We start from the raw sequence: 22075 nt of genomic DNA, 5'->3' as shown, positions 1-22075 counted from the left end.
TCTCCCTTCTCCTCCGTCCACCCTTACAAAGGCTGCCTGAAGCTATCACCAACAGTCAGCAATTTAACAATAAGAGAGAGATAACTTAACGGGGAGGAATAGCCATGTAGATCATGAGAACAGGAGTTTAAGAGTACTGCCCCCATGGTACAGTAGGATAAGTATTTAATCCATATTGCTTGGTTTATGAGCATTTTAGTTTAATGACTTTAAATAATCCCATAAATTACCTCCGGCTTTTTGACGACCATTGCAATTGCCCTGGAAAATTGCATTTTGAAGAGGTCAGCAGCAGCCTGTGGCAAAGCCAGCATTACCTGAACAACTTATTGTCCCCTACTGACTCCACCCATACCTGGACAAAGGCAAACTGAACCAATCAACACTCAGCAATTTACGGAAATCATTTTATCGGGCAGGAATAACCGTGCGCATCCCGAGAACAGGAAGTTAACACGGCTGCTCCCAGGGTTCACATGAACAAAGACTTGTTCGGAAGCCGCCGTTGTGTGTGAAATCCACTTGTTATATGATTTAAAGCAGTTACACGCAACGTGTTACATAGAACATCTCATGGGCAAGGGGCAAATGCACATATATATATATATATAGTCCGGCTCGCAAGCTTACAATCTCGAGGGAAATGGGGTGACAAACATAAGGCACAGAGAAAGGGTGAGAGGTAGTGTGGTGGTTGTATCAATGACAAGGAAGTTCTAGCAGCTAAGATGGTTGCCGCTTCTCTGAAGAAGTGGGTTTTGAGATGTTTCTTGAATGTCGGGAGGGAGGGTGAATGCTGAAGGTTTTGGTGGAAGTAGATTCTAGAGATATGGGGGCAGCTCGAGTGAAATCTTGTAGACGGGAAAAGGAAGAGGTGATAAGTGAGGAGGAGAGACTTAGCCTATGGGAAGAACGTAGGGATCGAGTAGGAGAGTATTTGTTTATGGGGCAGAAATGTATGGAGGAGCAGTGTTATGGGGGGGCAGTGTTGGGGGGGCAGTATTATGGATGGCCTTATATGTCAGTACCAGTATTTAAAATTTAATTCTAAAAGGTAATTGGGAGCCAGTGGAGGTTTCACAGAGGGGGGAAGCAGAAGAGGAGCGACATGCAAGGAAGAAAAGCCTAGCAGCGGCACTTAGGACAGACTGTAGAGGAGAGAGTCGAGACAGTGGTTGCAGTAGTCAAGACGGGAAATGATAAGTGAATGAACCAGAGTTTTTGTGGATTCTTGGGTGAGGAACGGGCGGATACGAGAGATGTTTTTTAGGTGCAGGATCTGGCGAGGGACTGAATGTGAGGGATGAAGGAGAGGTTTGAGTCAAGGATAACCCCAAGGCATCGGGCCTGGTTAGTAGGAGAGATAGTCGGGTTGTTAATGGTGAAAGAGAATTCAGGTAGTGGAGTGGAGATGGAGGGAAGATAATGACTTCAGTTTTAGAAAGATTACGTGTCAGGTAGCGTTGTGACATCCATGAAGAAATAGCAGACAAGGAATTGGTAATACGGGACAGGAGAGATGGAGAGAGATCAGAAGAAGACAGGTAGATTTGGGTATCATCTGCATATAGGTGATACCGGAGGCCAAATGAGTTGATTAGTTTGCAAAGAGATGAAGTATAAAGAGAGAACAGCAGAGGGCCAAGGACTGAACCTTGGGGGACACCAACCGAAAGTGGAAGGGGCGATGATGTCCGGAACGGTTAGACAAATATGAGGAGATCCAGGAGAGAGCTGTATCTCGAATGCCTGTAGAAGCAAGTGAGTCTAGAAGAAGGTGGTGATCAACAGTATCAAAAGCAGCAGAGAGATCCAGTAGTATTAGAATAGAGAAGTGACCTTTTGCTTTGGCAGAGAGCAAGTCATTGGAGACTTAATATTCTTCCTTTATAGAGGTAACATGATGGGTAAATGTGGAAAATATTGCTCTGATTTCAATACAATTTTTATCTGCAATTTCACAAGGGGACATTTTTAAACTGGTGCTATATAAATCAATAAATAATATCACCTATAGAAACCCTATAGGCTCTGATACCCGATGCCCACTAACCATTGGCTTATGTATAAAACATGTTTGAGCGTTAGGTTTAAAAATGATCTTATCACCATAGCAACCAATCCAATCTTTCTGTTGATTGGCTACATCCTGTTTCTTTGCAGATCTCACGCATGTTTAAGTCCCGTCGGTGCACAGCTGATATATGAATATACACAGTATCTAAATATGTCAGGTCCGGCTGAAGAAGCTCTGCGTGGCAACATCATCAGGGATGGTAGTCTGGTGCCCTCTAGTGGCCATATTATCTCACTGTAGTTTATCAATTTATTCCAATTATTATTTATTGATTTATATAGCGTCACCATACTCCGCCGTGCTCTACAATTAACTCATACCGGTCTAAAAGACCCGGAAAAATAAATATAACACCGTTAACTGGTCTCAGTTTTAGTTTTATTACAAAATCAAATTCATATAAAAAAAACCTGTATATATATAATCTGCGTTTTTTTTAAAAAGCCCATAACACACTTCTTCATAGTTAACAGATGTGAAACTGTAGGATCTTACATGCCACGTCCTGTTTCGTAAAACCTGAAAAATGTCCCAGTAAACGCTCTTTACCTGCAGACGTGGAGGCCGCCATTGTTGTTGATCATGTGATATTGTGGGTGACTTTCCCAGCTCAAACACCACAATGCTATGGCGATGGTAAATGAAGTCCGTTCCTCCAAAGACTTTCATTAGGCAGTGGTCCCACTGGGTGATTAAGACTGAGCCATTCTATTCTTTCCCGCAGTTAGTATGATAAGGGTGTTTGTCTAGTAGATTGAGCTCAGATGACAGAGCGAGTGCTCATACAAGTGGCTAACATGCAGCTGCCTGAAAACATTATATTATGGGGCAAAAACTACAAATCTGCAGACTTATGCAGGAGCCACCATAAGATTATTTAAGATGCTGCTCTGTCTTCATATAATCATGAGAATAGCATTACATGGGAACTACACGGGGCTCTAATGGTCTTAGCCTGGTAAAACAAGTCACACAGAGAGAAGAAAGGCTGTCTCACCAATAGCACAATAGACTTTGCATCTGAAATGGAGAGTTTTTCTGATTAGACAGACGGCGGACGGTCATGTTTTCCAGTTCCTACAGTACATATACTGTAACGTAAGGAGCAAATTCGGGAGAGGAATAATCTTCTCTGTTGTCCAGGGTTTTCTGTGTAAAAAGAAATATTTTCATGTAGACTTTAGATATATCACCAAGCAACCCAATACATTTGGATTAGGTGGTCTTCCAATACTAATAAGACTCCTCTGATTTAGAAACTTCACTGCTTTTTAAACATATATTTCAAGGGTGGATTTAGTTTATCAAATGAGTTCTATTTAATTTCTGAAGAGTTGCCGTCATATAAACCACGATACGCAACCGGCCGTGTAAACTGTCTTTACTGCAATGTGGTGGGGAGGGGGTGGAATCTTCTGAAGGATTTAGAATATGGGAGGAAGTTGTGGCCCACATCTACATGATTTACGTATATTGTTACCTTTGGCTCCCCCACGGTGCAATAAAACCCCTCAGTCTTGGTTTCCTTGTTCACCACCTACGGAAAGACATTCACAGTATTCATATTAAAGTTGAGTTTTTTGTATCATTAGAGGCTGACAAAATTGAGTTTTTTCTCCTTTAACGGGATGATAGAGCTTAAGATAACAGAATGAAATAAAATTATTCTGCCTACGATGAGCTCTGAGATGTGCCCTCTTGTGTTGTGTGTCGTGTCCCCCTGCGGTGATGAAGGACGCCAATGACATGGGTTGAGCTCCTGTAGTCAGTGCTGTTGACGTCCCCATGGCCCCCTTTCTGCCAGATGGAAAATGTCCAAATCGTCAGAACTGCTTTTTATCCGAGTCACATCTTTACTGAAGACCTCACATTTCATCAGAACTTCTAGTCCCAACCCTACTCTTTTCTTCTCAAGCTCCCTGGTGATCTCAGCATGTGTTTATGGTGTAGAATCGTCTAAATCTGGTTAAGGACGGGAAAGGTCTACATTGACCATTTCTGACGTGTGGTGGGAGTTGAGTGCCCATGATTCTCATGCTGCCATTCCCAGCCAGTCACCAGCCATCGATGATGGTTGACTTGAAATGACAGCCTGTGTAATCCATGGTTCCCAGAATCCCTTCTTGGTCCTAAAAACATTTAAACGGTTTACGAAGAGGGTGTTGATGGGGTTTTTTGGCAACTCATATAGCAATCAACTTTAGTTTAAACTTTGACTCCAGGGCAGATTCTGATGATGGTAAATCATGAATCTGCCATACACTTAAAAGAAGCTATTGAGCAAAATAGGACAAACGGTCACTATATGGATGTGGACCAGGGACAGTTAATAGTTATGATGTTATAAATGTTAATGCATTAGTAGAATCGCTAAATGATTTGTTAATCATGCCTTGGAAAGTTCAGCTTCACAATGATGTCCTTCCAGAGGCTGTGATTCTTGTGATTTTCTGATGATGTTTTTCCTGCAACTGAAACAAAAATAGTCACTCAGTTGGGGAAATAAAGCCATTTCTCCAAAGTAGTTTCATATAAGTTCCCACCTACTGCTCTAATTAAATACAGCGTTAGAAACAGCATTACTAGTAATGTCGATGGATCGCGGAAGGTATCAATCGCTTCAGAACTCACGTTGTAGTTGGAAGGTCTTTCCCAGTAATTTTTTTCCAATGGAAAACCAGAAAAGCCACACAAACGATTATCAGAGCCAGTAGTATAATAGATATAATATACACCTCCAGATTACTTCTGCTGTCTGAAATAAAAGATAAAGCAGTGACATAAAAACTTGAATTCACGTTGACTTGTACAGTCCCAGAAGCCATGAAAATGCAGCCCTGTTCTGGCATATAGATCTCTACTGTATATATATCGCTACACTGCGATGGCGTCCAACATCTGATACCTTGCTGTCTGTACAGAATGAGGTTGTGATGTAATCAGTGGTACATAACAGTGACATCACATTACTATATTTGGGAACGTCGCCGGAGAGGTAGGGCCAGCTGAAATTAGACTTTGAAGGGCTGGGAAATAGATGGAACCTTCATTCCCCCCCCCATAATGTGTTTTTAGGTAACTAATTACTATTTGCATGAGTTCTCACTCTAAGCCCGATCTACTTGACAAACATCCTGACTCCTTATCATATTGCCTGTGGGAAACAATAGAATGACTCAATCTTAATCACCCAGTCAGACACTGAATAATGAAAGTCTGTGGAGCAGGACCTTCTGCACGGAGATTTACGGAAAATCAGATTTTGTTTTGCCCACTCATACTCATATTTACCTTTCTGGCAGAACATCCAAGGAATAACGGTCCTGGAGACTTCACTTACTGGATTTTTGGCCACGCAGTTGTAGCTGACGTTAGTATCTGTGTATTTATCATAAAGAGTTTGGTTTGTGACGCTGACCGTCCTGCCATTTGAATCGGTCCATGTAATGTTCACGCCTGGTACTTTAACAGTACACGTCAAGCTGACGTAACACGTGCCGTTTTTTCCAGTAACATGATGGATCTGGATATCTGTATCTAACAATTTTTCTGTATAAAATCAAAATAGTCATTTTTAATTGTGTGCTGTCACGATGTTCCACATGGTGTTAAATATCTGTTAAATTTCTCGGTAGGACAACATTCTTCTAGGTCTGCAGAAGTTTCTACCATAAACCCTCACTTCTACCTACAACCAAACAGTAACTGGTGAAGAACGTTGGGATGTTTCTCTCGACAGTTTGGATGTGATCTAGAATGGTCCCTACTTCAGAGCCCAAGACATTGTGGCCACAACATCAACACACTAAAGCTTCTCCTTCTAACTAAAGAAGACTCCAGAAAACATGCACCACACAAGGTGAGGTTCTTCTGCCATATCTACACTCAGTCTACTTCGTGTTTCTTAAATTCATCAGGACTAACTCAGATGAGAATTTTATTTATAAGTTGCTACTTATTGGAACTTTTTGAATTTTGGCAAAACTTTTTTCCTCCAGCTTTTACTATGAAATAAAAGTGAGACTCTAAGAAGACTGTTACTATAAGAGATATAACAAAATATACAGGGGGAAACCGAATGTCCGTAGATCCCTCCATCTAATACACGTACGTAGAGAAAACACAACCACGGAATAGGAACTTACTGTAGATGGAAAGACTGAAACATTGGACAAACTCTGTCCCATCTTGCATGTACAGAGTCGCCGTGTAGGTCCCTTTGTCTCCTTTGCCTACGTTTGTAAGGTTTAAGGAACCGTTCCGTATCCCGTACAGTCTGGTTTTAAACAGAAAGAGGGATTTGATGTTGATAGATCCATCATGGTAGGTAGTTGCGATGTGTCTTCCTCCGAAAACCCAAGAGACCTCTTTAAATTCCTCTTTATTTATAGGTAGAGTCACATCTCCTCCTTCTGCACCAGAAACACTTCTAGAATCGTCACACAATTCCGCACACAACATGCCTAACAAAATGTATTTAAATAAACAGAAATTCATTAATTAGCACCTTCAAAAGCTAAAAGCATAAATAAAAACATAAAAACAAATATTTAATCAATTCAAATTTGCCTCGATCATCGTTTTTGTTCAAGTCACTTCTGATTCAAAAGCATACAATTGATATATATATTTTTTTTTTTTTGAAAGTTGAGTTTGAACTTAGACACTCATTGAAACATTTTTTACATTATCCTGCAATTCCTCCCCAAGCTGCAAAGTTTTGGATTACTGTTTTAGGATGTCAGCGTGTTCTAAAAGAGATTTCTGTGATTAAGATTATGGTCCCGAGTCAAGCTCTGAGTTCCAGCATCTCCCTTAAAATGTATAGAATTGAGTAACACAGAACCTGCCAGCAGATCAGCCCCATCTAATCTGCCTGTTTTTACCCCCGGCAAAGACTCCACCAGTCGCTGGTCTCGTCTTACATTCAGGAGCCATATGTCTATCCCATACGTGTTTAATACCCTCACTGTATTACCCTCTACCACTTCTACTGGGAGGCTGTTCCACTTATCTGCCACGCTCTACTTTAGATTATGACTTCTTTTTCTAACATTTCACTCCTTTGAAACACAGAACCCCCTTGTCAACGTTGCTCTTATCTGTTTTTCTACCCATTTTTACTCGTGAAATGTAAAAAAAAACCCACCAAATACGTACCTATCTGAAGGCACAGGACCATGACGATCGGGCTGTTTAAATAAATCATCTCTCTGCCAAGATGACGGAATAAAATACTGCCCCTGTATCAGTCGAGCCCCGCCACGAAATCCGATGAGAAACGGGAAGCTTTTAGCATAACAACTCAAAACTAAAAGTATTTCTTGTGGTTTTCCTTTGTCGGAGTGACAGTTTTCGCTAGATCTACCTTAACTTCCACCTTGTGGACGCTGAGATCAGCAGCAGCATGTGGCACACCTAAAAATCAACTCAATGTCCTGATGTTCTCTCCCTTCTCCTCCGTCCACCCTGCCTGAACCAATCACCAACAGTCAGCAACTTAACGATAAGAGAGAGATAACTTAACGGGGAGGAATAGCCATGTAGACCATGAGAACAGGAGCTTAAGAGTACTGCCCCCAGGATACAGTAGGAGAAGTCTTTGATCCATATTGCCTTGGATTTACAAGTGCGGTCCCATAATACTTTATTCTCTTTTGTAAGCAACCTGTCATAGTAAGAGTCAAGTCCCGACATATACTATGGGTAGATAACCGAATCCTTGGATATAAACTTGTGTAAGGAACGTTGGGAGTAAATCGGGTTAAGGATATCACGCAAATTGAGCTGTCTTGCTGGAGATTCTACAACCGGCATATGGCACCTCGGCCGACCGGGGGACATTTGGCGTCATGTTGTTCTGGATGCTTTGAAACATATGAGTCTCATACGGCGTGTAGATCAATGCTCCATGAAGCTTGTGATCGTATGAGCAGTGTGAAAGGGGAGCTAGAGTGGCTTTTTATTATTGCTTAACTCATTTAGGGTGGAATTCCCGGTAATTGTTTATTCATATCCAGAATTTCAAGTGTTTGGTTTTCTGTTTTTCCATATGACTTCAGGCAGCTGTATATTAGTCATCTGAATGTCTTCAAGTTCTAGTCTGTAGTCCAATATAATAATAATAATAATGGAATAAGAATATTCCATTCCTTATCGAACCACCTGTTGGAAGCAATGGCTTCTTCACCCAGCCCCACACTCTACGTACATCATTAAGCCAAGCGATACTGAAAGGGAAGAATTTAAGACCCTGTGTAACGTTTCCACTTCTGTCCGTTGTGTTGAAGACCTAAGACGTTCAGCTGCACGTTGCGTTCGTTCCGTGTCAATCGCGTGCTTATGGGTTGTAGGTCCACACCTGTGTATCATGATGTGTTGACCCGCAGGTATGTACAGATCCAAGGTGCATGTTTTGCTTTGGCGTCTCCGACGATGTTCTGCTCCGCCGAGTCAAAATCTGAGATCTCCCGGTATCCAGCGCTGTTCAAAACATTGGAAATATTTAGGTTTCCCAGAAACTAAAACAAAAAATTCATGTTATGTCTGAAGGGAACAGGTTAAAAATCTGATCGCACGGAATAGAGGATTTTAGATTAGTGACTTTAAATAATCCCATAAACACACCTGGCTTTTTGTCAACTGCTTGTCCCCTACTGACTCCACCCACACCTGGACAAAGGCAGCCTGAACCAATCAACACGCAGCAATTTACAGAGATCATTTTATCGGGCAGGAATAACCATGCGCATCCCGAGAACAGGACGTTAACACGGCTGCTCCCAGGGTTCACTTGTACAAAGACTTGTTTGGAAGCCACCGTGGTGTGTAAAATCCGCTTGTTACAGGACTTAAAACAACGTGTTACATAGAACATCTCATGCGCAAGGGGCATTCTCCGAAAATTCGCCGCATTAACGTGCGTATGATGGCTGGAGTGTCCCTTCAAGAGCAAAAGGAGAAATGTAACAGTGTGAAAAATCACTAAATTATAAAGTATATTAGTCATTTATTAATATGACTTAATTTCTTCAAAATGCTGTTAGCTAAAATACTACAGTAAAAAAATAAAATCTACGGTTTTCAAAAAGAGAAACGAAGAGTAAAAAGAAAGGTGAAAAAAAGTTTTAAATATATTTAAAGTGGAACGTTTGTAACGGTTGGGTGGAAGGAATGAATAATGCAGACAACAGGTTAGGTAGACTAAAAGAAAGTAAAACTATGTGGGGGTTTTAGCTATTTTTACCCAAACCTGTTCTCACCTCTCTCCTCTTATTACGTGAATTAAAAACCACATTGGTGGTTAAATATATGAGCCTTAACTAAATATTGGAGGCCTTTTTATGAAATAAATAAGTAAACATTTGCTTAAAAGGCACTTGTCAATTGTTTTGTCATTTTATATATTTGCAATATATAATTTTTTTTTTGATATGTGTTTTTTTTTTTTTATTTGGACCAGGTCTGGGCCAGCCTAACTTTTAGTATTAAGTGTGCTTTAATTTTTTTTCTTAAGAGTAATTTTCAATACAACCAAGGATTACCGATTGTTCTTAAATTGTTCGAAGACTAAGCGTGAGCTTGGAACATGTTAATTGTGTAAATTTATAAAACAAAATGAAAACCAAAAAAAACAAACAAAGCACTCCCCTGCTCACAAAATATATTCCTCTAAAAGCAGACATTTATCGTGGATTATTTTGCGAACAGCAGGATGTGGAGAGACAACCCACACCTAACGCGTTTCGCAAACATTAATAGGAGTTGGGATCGGACGGGCACTCCTGACATACGAACAATTTTCTTCACTCTCACTTCTTAGTAGCCCAGGTAATAAAGCAAAAAGAGGAACTTCAGGAAGGAGATAGTTCTTGTTTTAAAATTTGTCAAAAATTAAAGATAGGTACATATTAATCATTATAATAATGTCACATTATAAAGAATTTTCTTATTAATATATATATATATATATATATGTCAGAATAAAGTGATTTACAGTGGACACCTAGTCCATTATCTGACCAGGAGACGATCATAAAAGCAGCTTCTTTTCCACCAGTTCTCCAATAAGTCAATGACAGGGACTTGGTGAATGGCCTTACACACTGCTATCACTAAACTATATTCATTTATCGCTTTCCTTAATACGTTGTATACATTGTTCCCAAAATGCTTAACTTTGTATTTGTTAACGTTGAATCCCTTCTTGCACTCTGTTACTGAAGAAGATAACCAAGAAAAAGCAATGACTAGCTGAGGCCTTTGGTTGTTGGTCAGGTCATCTCATGATCACAGGGTTACCATATCTATAAGTTTCAAGTAGAAAAAAAAAGTCTCATTTTAAATAATAACATCCCATATTTACTGGGTTTTTTCTTCTTCATTTTACCACTTTTTGTTATCGGACAACCAGAATACAAAGGGTTAGAGAACAGAATAAAAAAGGGCCAAAAATATTGTGAATGTTGCATTCATTTTATTTTTTTTTTCAATGCATTTTAGCTACAGTGTGTAAATTAATGCGAACAAAAACGCAAAGTACCCGAATACTAAAACATGGTAACATATCATAGGTTATGACGCCTCTTATAAAACGATGTAACAGACAATTCACTTATCTAAGTTGCAGGTGAGTGTGTATATCTATATATATTATATACATACATACATATATACACACACATGTACATACATACACGCTTGAATAATTAACACAACGCTTTGAATGCCAGTCTGAAACGTACGACATACGTCCAAGTTAAAATCAGAAGGTTATTACGAATATAGAACAATGAATTTCCCTTCTTTAATTTCTTTTTCTAATGCATATATTTTTATTTTTCATCTATTTTTTTTCCCCTTCTGCCTCTTTCAGGGTCCTTAGTCACTCATCCATAGACGTAGCCAGATACGACAGGTTTTCCAGCCACGGGACTACGTTTCCATAGCCCATCGGCAACTGAGGTTCTGTTTGCCTGGGGTCAACGAGACATCAATGGACCCATCATGCAGAGACTTTTTTTTTTTTTACGTTTATATCTAAAGCAGAAGAAATATGTGCTCCCCCGATTAGAAATAACTTGAGTTTGGAAAATCTTGAACCCCCTGGAATGATTCAAATAGCGAGCAGCACTGTGTTATTTGGTATGGACTTCATCTACAACCCCCACACCTTTTTTTTTTTTTTTTCTTCCTTTCGTTTGATGTATTGAAGTCTTCATTATAAAAATTACATTTCTTTTGATCGATAAAAATGATACTTTTAGGGACAAAACCGTTTACCATTTAAGAAGTAAGCGAGGCTCTGTAGAAAAGAGTCCTTGAAACAATGAGAACCAAAAAAATAGGACGCATTGCACTTTATCCAAACATGCGAACGACCTGAGAATTCTTTTGAACATTTCTTCCTTGACATCCTAATGAGAAACACATCCGACAAGTAGCATTCAGTACATCACCTGCCAGAGTTTGAGCCAGAAAATAGAAAAAAAAACACTTTTCCTAAAATCAGTGTTACCAAAATATACCATCTTATTTCTGCCATTGTCCATCATTTAGGAACCAAAGTCAAACATTTGTGTTTTTTTTTTCTAATTTAACAATCGTTTAGTACTACTTACATACATCCTCGAAGCCAAAAGTCCTTATTTATTTCTCTATTTCTAAATAAATCTCCTGTCCGTATGTGATCGGCAGTTCTGTTGTTCCAGCACATGTGGTGATAAATACCCCTTATTTCACAGATAACAAAATAAAAAGTTACAAAAAAAGAAAAAAAAACTAAAACTAAAAAAACAACAGATAATGGAAGACCTGCAAAGCAGTTACCAAGCAAAGTGCGAATCCAAGAACATTTGAAACTGGAGAAACCGGGAATATTTTTCAGAGCTGCTCTTTAATACTACGTTAGTTAGGTTTTCGGTCAAAGATATTTAAATCGTTTATTAATAAATCAATGAAGTCAAAGAAAAAAAAACAAAAAAAAAAAAGAATTGCTGCGTAAAACAATACGATTCACCGAAAGTGCACTAAACATCACATTACTTCTCCGTTGTTACATGCACACTTCGTACAGCACGTAAAAATAAAAATAGTGTTAATTGTGCGCTCGTCTCTTGCCAAGAAAAAACCTGGGTTTAGCGCATCAACAGTCTGACAATATGAAGTCACAAGGTGCCATACAAAGGTGCAGATAAACAACCGCAAAACACATATAGCAAGGAAAGGATCTTAACATAGCGACGTTATCAACAGAATTACAATATACCCCACTCAGAAGAACAGCAGACAAGTAATTTGATGTCGACTATGCAACCCAACGTCAGGTGTTATCACGCGGCCTCTATTGTCTCCAAGCCTATATATCTAGAGAAAGGGATAGGAACAGCACACAGTCGATGTTGTAGAGTTTGCTTTGTCGAGTTATTTATTGCACAGCACACAGGTGAAGAGCGCTCATTATCTTCAAACACTTTAAAATTATAGAAGAAAAATGAGAGCTGGAAGAAAAAAACAAACAACTCGAAAACCTTCACGAAGATAAATATAGGCAAGAGGAAGGAGCAGCTACACTCAGAGCCTTATCGGGAGGTACTATGCACATCCAACCCCTCGCCAGGAGAGGAAGAGTCAAAGTTCTAGAATTAGTTCAGTTTCTTTTGCGCAGGGTAGTTATGCGACTCCATGTCTTCGGGCGTAAAATCTGTGCAGAAGCCGTTGGGGGAGGAAGGGCTGTCCAAACAGGTTTCTGGAACTGCCTGGTCGGGATAGAGATAGTCTGCTGCAAAGTTCGGATTCATTTCTGCAAACCTGTTAAAGTCATCTAAAAATACAAAAAAACAACAACAAAAAAAACAAAAAAACAAAAAAACTTTAGAATTAAAAACACAATCATTGCCCTGAATACAAGATCACCGAATAATCATGGAGCTTCCCCCTACACTAAGTGTCAATAAGGACGAAGATAGAACAGATTAATCAAACAAAATAAACTTTCAAGAAGTCTTTTCCGTTACCATGGCAGCTGCCTATCGGTGTCTGTTTGTGTGCGGAACTACAATTAAATGTTCCTGGTAAAAATTACGAATGAAGCAAATTTTACTTGGTTAAGTTATTTAATTCTTGCAAGTCTCTCCAAGTAATGATAAAATAATGTATTTAATAATAATAATTCTAATACACTGCAAGATAACCTTTGGGTGGCTGTTTCCCAATTTAATCATCATTAAAATGTACCTTTCATACAGTAGTCCTGGATTAATGACTGTAAATGCTAACAGACCATACTAAAAGGTCCTGAAACAGTTCTTTTAACATAAATGAATATTTCTGCACTTACCATATGTGATTTTACCCTTATCCTCCTCATCTATAGCTCTGAAAAGATCCGTCACATTAAGTTCTGAGACTCCCAGTGCGGTCTTCAGGATTATAGCCAAGTCCTCTTCGACTATGGTTTTACTGCCTTCCGACTCGTACATCTTTACACAAGAAGAGTAAGAATGTTAGTTTGAGGCAAAGCATACAGTGATGAAAGATGATCTATAAGCTGATCTGAAATCATAACCGAAAAGCTAGCAAGGTGAATGATGTGTGAACGAGCAATCAATGTAATACTAGTATAGTAACTTGCGTGTAATCCGATAACTCTCGGTAACAGATACTGAATGCTACTTGCCTTAAACGCCAGCTGAATGGTTTCTAACGTCTTAGAAGGTCTACAAACCACAGACAGGGCGATGACGTACTCTCGTAAGTCAATGGCGCCTTCGTCATTCTGTAACAGAAATAAAAGAGATAAACTTTCTCTAAACAGACACTGCTAGTCCACATCATCACTCTGCATTAATTAAAGCCAATATACAAAATATGACTAATGCCACCCCCAGGATTCATCTTAAAATCATTTCCCTACCGATGGTTTACATCCTACAACTTTAATTACGTTCATTTAGCCCCCTAACAGCATCCGATACATTAAACGCGCACATTCTATATGAAAAGAATAATAATTAATAAATGTCTGATGATGATGTGCTCACTGCATAAGAGGAATATGGTTTAATATGTTTTAATAGAAATTTGAACATGAATAATCACACATAATGTACAGAATTATTTTGTTTTGAAAGCAAGTTTCACGATTTTATCTTAACACCCGCATGCAGTAAATATAAATGCGAAACGAAGCAAGTACTTGGCGAAGATCAGTTTATAAGGAACCATTGCGCATTTTGACCACAAGGGGACGCTGTTGATTCTTGTGTAAAGGAAATCCTGTTTGCCGACTTATTATCGACACAGATTCCCGGTACTGTGAATAGACGAGCAGTTCTGGTGTAAACTTTCACCATTAATAGTCGTGAGTTTTCAGTAACAAACACTTTTAATATTTTCTTTGTGTGTAGAGTACAGTTACGTTCAGGGAGTTAATAAAGTTGTGGTAGCTTTTATTAGATTGTGTTTAGTATTTAGTTCACTTATATCAGGAAAGCCGAGCCATTTACTTTGCGTACCTCATCGAATAAGGCAAAGAGGTCCTCTAGTTTATCTGTAACTGGGACGCTCAAGTATTCCGCAAACTCCTTCAGGTTGATTTTCTCCCCTTTTCTTTTCCAGGCACTTTCAGAGAATTTGTCCAGCTCCTTCCCAAGCTTCTCTGGTTTTAGGCTGCCAACGAGACAACGCATTTGAAAGCGACACGGTTTGTATGTAAGCAACTCAAAACAGAGATATAAAAGTAAAAAATATAAATAAATAAAGCTCCAATTATGCCCCTGTTGGCAAACCATTAAACAACCAATGGCCAAAACAGTCATATCTCTCACGAACCCGGTGTCTGCAAGAGCGGCCTAGGTTTATTACAATTTATTGAAAACATAATCAATAAGGGGTGGCTCACTAAGTTCAGAAACTAAAAGGCTAACGTATCACTGGTATGTATATCTATATTATTAACATATAAGCATCTGGAACTCTCCAGGCGCCAGAACCATGGCAAAGAAGCTTCTGCCACGTAGGAACGGACAGTCAAGTTAAGATAATGTCTTATCATTTTCAAAATACTCAGATAACGTAATAAATATTTTCAAACCAATTTGTTAGAAGCTGGCAGAGAGAAGTAGGGTTTGAGAAAAATCGCTCATTAGCAAAACTCGACTCACCCGAGACTACGAACAAGTCTTGCAAACTCCAGGAGCGAGGTATCGGAGGGAAGGCGAAGCTGACCCTCGGCCAGAGCCAGCTGGCAGTCTTCAAAAGAATAATCTGTGACAGACACCCCCAGCGCCCTGCAACGGCAACATTCACGTTAAAACTTCATCAGCCGGGGGGGGGGTGATAAACATTTCTTATTTGTCTTTACAAAGTTTGTACCAAAATCCAACTTGGAATGTTTTACTTTCGTTAAAAAAAAAATTTCCATATTAAACACAGTTGTAGAAAAATAAGATTATGCGCACATCATTTTTTAAATATTAGCCAACACGGGCAGAGGAAAGCTTTATGCAGCGACGCCGTTTGATCAAACAGCAGCAGCCCCGAGCGGTCATTACAAACAGTAAGAGCTGACGGCGCCGGCTACGGCGTACATACTTGGCCATCACACGCCTCACGTTATGTGCATACAAAGCCGGGTTCTGTTTTTCTTCTTCTGATGGAGTATAAATTGGAAGGAACTGCAACATAAATTAGAGATATATGCTTTACAAAAAAAACGATAGAGTTGGCAGTGCAACATTGTTACCAAATATAACCAAAACTCTGAGTATATGGTGCTTCCTCACCCAACCGTTACCCGAAATCTGATATTTCCGCTATAAACGGCAAAATGCCTTCCTAGCATCCTATCTGTTCTAGGTACTTGCGTCAGCATATGGTATCTATACATTGTAAAATGTAGTGAAAGTCCAGGTTAATTCCCCATAAGCGACAGTACACCGTTCACCGTCTTCCATAACTTAAAAGAAGAAACATTTCCAGCGTATCCATTCGGTGCAGTACTCTACAGTCAAATAAATAATCTACATGGTCAAATCTTACCTCAATTTCCACGTAGTTGTGAAACTGGCACAACGAAAGCCAAAGTATTTTCATTCTACGACACACAGTACAAAATTACATTAGGACGGATCAGTCTGATAGCACCGGTCACAGATCTGGGGCTTATGTTTATAAGGTTATGCATTGTTCAGGGCTATAACGACTACACAGAGTCTTTGGCCAGAAGTTATTGCCAGTTAACGTCACCATACATGAATGCTTACTAAAGTACTTGGTAAGTACTTATGAGACCCGTCTGGAGCACCGGACGAGAGTACTTTGCATGTACAAACTTAAAGTGCTTCTTAAAACTATGTGATTAAGCCTTTTTGAGAGCTTGAAAAAAATGTCATATTTTGGCAAAAACATAAGATCCGGGGTCGAGACCGTTTCAGGTTCTCGGCCAAATCGGTTCTCCTCGGAAGCTTCCAAAGCAGGCCACCAAAAATTCTATTAGAGGTGCATGAGGAGTGATTTCCCAAATATAAAAAAATATATTTTTTGAGGCTTTCAGCCAAATAGTCTCTTTCCCCGCCCCAAAAAAAATACACAAAAAAAATGCTGAAAACCTTTAGGAAATTATTACTCCTGCATATTGTTGTTCCATTGATAGCAGAGAACGAATCCCATCAGCATAAGCCAACTTCTGAATTATAAATGCTTTACATCTGCTATTAAAAACACGAATACGCCTTTACTACGCTTACGCCGGCGATCGCTATACTCTACAGCAATAAACTATTAACGCAATAAACTTACGCTCCGGGGCCTTGCCACGTCCAGGTTATCGTGTCCTAGGAACGGTAAGAAAAACCACAAGGTCACACCTCCGCCATAATTACCATTATTTGTTAACAAACGCAACGCAAGATCAAACATATAACAAAATGCAATATCACTGAATCTTACTTGTTCACAAATACTAATAAATAAAAAAGGATAAAAAAATAAAAATAAAAAAAAGACGTAATGTTCCAAAACCTTTATTTCAACACCGTGTCGGCCACTTTAAACGCGAGGAGTAATCCTTAAGGGTCATTCAATTTAACGGCGCACACCGGCCACTCCGTCGAAATACCCAAGTAAATACAAGAGGCTTTTAAAGGATGTGTTCTATCCTGGAAACAAAGCATTCAGGATGTGTACGTAACGTGAAAAGAACACAGCTCTACAAATCTTACCGGCTGACCAAGGAGCTGCCTTTACTGCGTGTGAAACAAGGGAGACGGGAACGACGCACTGAAAAGCGGATCAGACCCGTTCAGACGCTCTAGTCGCCCGTTATTCCTGATGTGAGACCTTAAATCGGTCCTTGGTGTTGTCTTAGATTAAGGATTTATGCCTTAAAATAATATACCCCGGGAGGGATCAGGCTGGTAAGCAGCTTTGTATTAATAAAGTTCAGAACAAAGCAAATAACAATAAATAATTTCATTCATCTTACAATACATATATTCGAGGGGAATGACGAGACTAGAATACACAGACTAAGGCGAACGGATAAATTAGGTAAACGGGTATATAATAAGGATTTGAATAATCTGTTTTACAGTCATTACAACCCTAGGCAAATTTTAATATGAACTCCGTATGGAAAGCGTGCCCAGAATCTCTCCGTTCACAGAGCTTCATACTATACCGGCAGCCCAGAGGGGGCCGAGTCAATGATGACAGAGCTTTGGTGGGATATGTTCTAGACGGCGTTTCGTGAATGAGTTACAGCGCAGTCCGGGAATAAAAAGGCACCCGCGCATAATCACTCAGAACAAGGAGAGATGTGCGTATGCCCGTCTCTACCATAGGGTAACTATAATATGCCTGTTACCTATACTGTGTTTTCCTTTTGTTTGGATGTTTTGGCTTATTATGAACACTAATATTACTGATGCGTTTGACCAAATTCATAGATTTAGTAAGCATTTTGTGATGGCTACTGTTCTTCCACTTACTTACAATAACACCGCTATCTATACTAAAACAGTTAGTTTGCGACACCAAACAGCTACATTTTCGACTTAGAAAGCCTTATGAAAGCTAATGGATCCATTTGCCATAGGATTTATAATCTCATCGATTGCTCTGCGACACTATCGCAATGCGGCTATAGAAAGCGGTTGCTCGTAAAACTAATACGATATCTCGTGATGGGTTCCATGATAATTATCGGTCTGATGCTAGTTGTTTCTTTCGGCTCTTGGGGTCAGGCTGGAAAAGTTTGCAAAGGACCATTTCGTACCGTTTTGTTGGGGTATCGCAGAACCACGGGCTGCACGGGCACACCGGGAATGAATGCTCCTGGAAAGACATTTCAAACGGCAACATTGTAAGCCGGAACAACCGATAAGTTACACGCTTCTTACTGGCGTGACGTAACAATCATTTCATCGTTACTGTGACATCTGACATCTTTTAGACTCGTCTAGAGTTCTTTTCCATCACCCTACACGCAGAGCCACTAACGCCCAGGTATTTTTTACCCAAAGAACAGGAGTTTTACTTATTGTACCAGCGCCATTTTTATATCGCAATAGAATTACGCACGTCCTGCCTGCCCAGACAGGTGAATACAGCCCGTCGCTCAAAAGGGTACGGAAAGATACAAAACTCTTTCAAAGGACATCCATATGTGCAAACAAGGGCCCTAATGGACTGTTCATCCCGTCCGAACAGTAAGTAAATAATGTTATAATGCAGAGTAAATATCAGCAACACTTAAGGGAACATTCGGAGTCCAAAACACACAATTACTCCACAATAACAACAGATGCAATTATTGGCATGCGCCGCATCGTGCTGTTGTGTATTCGGTTTAGGGGGAAAAAAAAACTGGCATCATCAACACGGCACATCCAGCCGCGCACATTCGAATGCTATCAATAAGTTCATACCAGGCTTGAAGGTAATGAGACACGATCTGTTGGTACACGTTCCTTCTGGGAAAATCATTACCTGGAACGAACGAATGAATAAAACATAACAATCAGTGGGATTATTTTATTATTATTACATTATTCCGTTGTTAGATCGGTTTGCGTGAGTTTCTTTAGCTCACCTGTGGCCACGTGCCATTGGAGTGAGCGCGTCTCCGGATCTCCTCTACAGTCTTCTTTCGAGAGTCCTGGTCTGAGCGGGATACAAATACCGGCCGAATGTAATTGATTAACGCTACGGAGAGAGATAAAAGTGATGATTAAATGTTATTGCAAAACGCTCACTGTATGGTCGCTACCCTCCGAGCAGTAAAATGCTGCCTAGAAAGCAACTCTAGATATTGCTGGTACGTCATTCTCGTCAATCCCCCAATTATTGCCTACGCGGCATCAGGAAGCCTAGCAGATGCTCCTGCCAAACCGTGCATTTCTCCCCATAATGCATACAAGCTAAAGATAATATAGATTTGGACATTGACATCTAAGCTGCGGTTATAACAGCCACAAAAGTCAATTCTCAGATTTCAAAATAATAATGCAATAGTATATGATGTCATTACAAAAAAAATACGTTGGTTTTCGGTTCTAGCCTCTTTTCCACGTATCGGCTATAGGCAGGCAGTCGACAGTCAGCAGCAAAGAGAAAGCGCAACAAAAGCTTTTTGTTCGCTGCGTATTTAGTTTTATGCAAGGTGCCGTTACCATAATGTTATTTTATTTTTAGACGCACATATTCTTTCCGTTTATACGCCGATATCGGAACCTTTGGAGAGCTAGTTTCATGTTTTTTGACTTACTTCCCCACACAGGAATGTCTTTGCTTTCTGCTTTCATGACAATGGAGGCCATCGTCATAGTAACTGGAATGGCATCAAAATACGAGGAGTGCGGCGCCAAGGTCAGGATCGGAGCTTCTGCTGGCAAAGCCTGTCGGCCCTTTACGGTTACCCAGTGAAATCCCCCGGCGAACCACATCGTCCTCATAATTGCTTTCAGCGCTATGTCCAAAAACCTGCAATGAAGCCATACTAATAAAAACCTTTGGTATGAGGAGATTGAGCAATACGCGACTTTCTATTTATTTAAAAAAATAATGGCATTTCTAAGTGACCCCAAAGGATAGCGTGTGCGCGTGTGCATGCGCGTGTACATATACAGTTGTTATGAATATGTTTAGTTATATTGAGAACCATAACCCGCAGCCTGTGTCAGTTACCCCGAAGGGATGATAACGTGAAAGCCCACGAATGCGATTAACTTGGCATTTATCAAGGTGGACAGGGTCCATATCCTGGGCGTCAGCAGCTGAACTCGGCAGGTACCCTCCGGAACAAGAACCCTGCCAATTTTAAATGAGGCATCTACCGGGAACATGAACACTCACGCGGAGCACAGATGTGAAATACCGAGTGTGGCTAAAGCTCAGTATTTAGGAAATAGATGCCAAGTTACTTTCTCTCTGATCAACACTGACTTATTACAGAATTAACTACAAAAACAGGAAAAAAAAATCACCTCCCGTGCCACAGCACGCTTAAACCATCCAAAGTAAAGCCAGAGAAATTCATGGCACCCGATAGGATGCACCCAAAAGTTATTAACAAGAGCTTCGGGGTGCTCTGGCATTTAACCAAGCGCAGTCCCAGAAGATTGGAAGTTGGCAATTGTGGTGGCACAAACAAAGGTATCAGGGTCACCTCGGCCCCTTCTTGCAGGCTTCATGAATAAACCCAGTTGGGTGCAGACTAACCCATGAACACACAGCGAGCTCGTGTTCAGATGGCATAGTCTTCAGGGTTTGTAATCTCTGTAAACATGTACAAGAAGCTCCATTACTTTACTTTCCCGCAGTGAAAATTAAACTTGAAAATAGCCGAGCTGACGGCGGTTCACCGTTCAGCGTCGACAAGCTCACAAGAATCTTGTTGAACTGGCTTTCTGACTTTTATAAATAACTTTAAGAAGCGGAAAACCGCACGGCCTTCTGTCACGCAACGCGCTTGTTTATAAGGGTTACCGAGACATCTTTCACGAAGACGATTAATGTTGTTATTGTAAAAAGGTACCTTAACAGAACACGGCGTATTTTAATATCAGACAGGAGGTTGCTGCCAGGATTTACGACAACTCATTAGGAGTGCCGTAAAGTGCCCGAGACACACACTCCCTGGCCATGGGACACGAAACTGGCGTCTCCCGGGGGGCAAAGGAAGAAGATTCCCATAAAAATTGGAATCTGGTGGGGGGAAAAAACAGATTTTTTTTATATTTTGGACAAGGAACTAACTAACCAAACTGACGGATTATTTTACTTTTGTTTTATGTAACTTTTCAGTGTTTTATCCCGGTTTATTGTTTTGTATGTATTTTTTTAATAAAAAAAATAGACCTGACCACAGAGGGGGAGGCGACTGAGGGCGCCCGGCTAGATACGATTTAATTTAGCACTTTAAGATGGACTCATTATTAAACTTAAAAACGAAGACCCCAAGTTGTATATATTTGTGGATATAAAATGGCAAAGACAATTTTCTTCTTCGCTAACACAAATGACGAGGCCAACCGGTAACAGTCTGGCCACGCACCGTGGGAGAAACAGCTAAAGCGACAAAGGTCGTGGATCATGAATTGATAATGCTGGATCATTTGAGTCTTGTTATCTACCGTGTTATTCAGGTAAATAGTTCACTGCTGCTGGATCTAAACCCACGGTAAGGGGCAATCTGCAGATCGGATGCCATGACGTTTTTGGTGTGTTGGACAACCTGAGTGAGATCAGAAGAGCGAGCGAATTGTGCGACAAGAACAGCCGCACCGTACAGATTTAATTTACTTCTCAGATACCCTGGTTATATGGATCCGTATCTACAGTTGTGTTTAGGCAGCTGCCGATCTTGCTACCTTTTACATTTGGTGATGTCCCGCTTTTAGTAGGGAAGAGGAACGGATTATGTACGCGGCGAGCCTTCTGACTTTGGCTTTACCTGCATCTTTGTATGACACCGGTGAGATTGGGAGCACTGAAAGA

At 40.2% G+C, this 22075-nt stretch overlaps 2 protein-coding genes across 2 annotated transcripts in view; both read right to left on the bottom strand.

The window, feature by feature from the left end:
* Positions 1 to 5160: 5160 nt before the first annotated feature.
* Positions 5161 to 7343, bottom strand: LOC128505218 (SLAM family member 7-like). The gene is made up of 3 exons (XM_053475524.1): positions 7238 to 7343; positions 6223 to 6540; positions 5161 to 5626 (listed from the first exon to the last, which is right to left on the bottom strand). The coding sequence occupies exons 1-3, from the start codon at positions 7284 to 7286 to the stop codon at positions 5223 to 5225; spliced, it is 771 nt and encodes a 256-aa protein (XP_053331499.1). The 5' UTR covers positions 7287 to 7343; the 3' UTR covers positions 5161 to 5222.
* Positions 7344 to 12485: 5142 nt separating this feature from the next.
* LOC128504748 (lysophosphatidylcholine acyltransferase 1-like) overlaps positions 12486 to 22075 on the bottom strand; it is a 32974-nt gene continuing 23384 nt past the window's right edge. Inside the window, exons 3-14 of the mRNA XM_053474937.1 lie at positions 19845 to 20059; positions 19170 to 19282; positions 19006 to 19066; positions 18354 to 18412; positions 16877 to 16911; positions 16118 to 16172; positions 15671 to 15753; positions 15241 to 15366; positions 14593 to 14746; positions 13755 to 13853; positions 13416 to 13557; positions 12486 to 12899 (exon numbers count right to left, since the gene is read on the bottom strand). Of these exons, the coding sequence (XP_053330912.1) occupies positions 12721 to 12899; positions 13416 to 13557; positions 13755 to 13853; positions 14593 to 14746; positions 15241 to 15366; positions 15671 to 15753; positions 16118 to 16172; positions 16877 to 16911; positions 18354 to 18412; positions 19006 to 19066; positions 19170 to 19282; positions 19845 to 20059 (1321 nt within the window). The 3' untranslated portion in view covers positions 12486 to 12720. The remainder of the gene's footprint in view (positions 12900 to 13415; positions 13558 to 13754; positions 13854 to 14592; positions 14747 to 15240; positions 15367 to 15670; positions 15754 to 16117; positions 16173 to 16876; positions 16912 to 18353; positions 18413 to 19005; positions 19067 to 19169; positions 19283 to 19844; positions 20060 to 22075) is intronic.

The sequence above is a fragment of the Spea bombifrons genome, chromosome 9, assembly GCF_027358695.1.
Source record: "Spea bombifrons isolate aSpeBom1 chromosome 9, aSpeBom1.2.pri, whole genome shotgun sequence".
Taxonomy (NCBI): Eukaryota; Metazoa; Chordata; class Amphibia; order Anura; family Pelobatidae; genus Spea; species Spea bombifrons.
The sequence above is the reverse complement of the archived record's forward strand: the minus strand, read 5'-3'. Positions and strand labels throughout refer to the sequence as shown.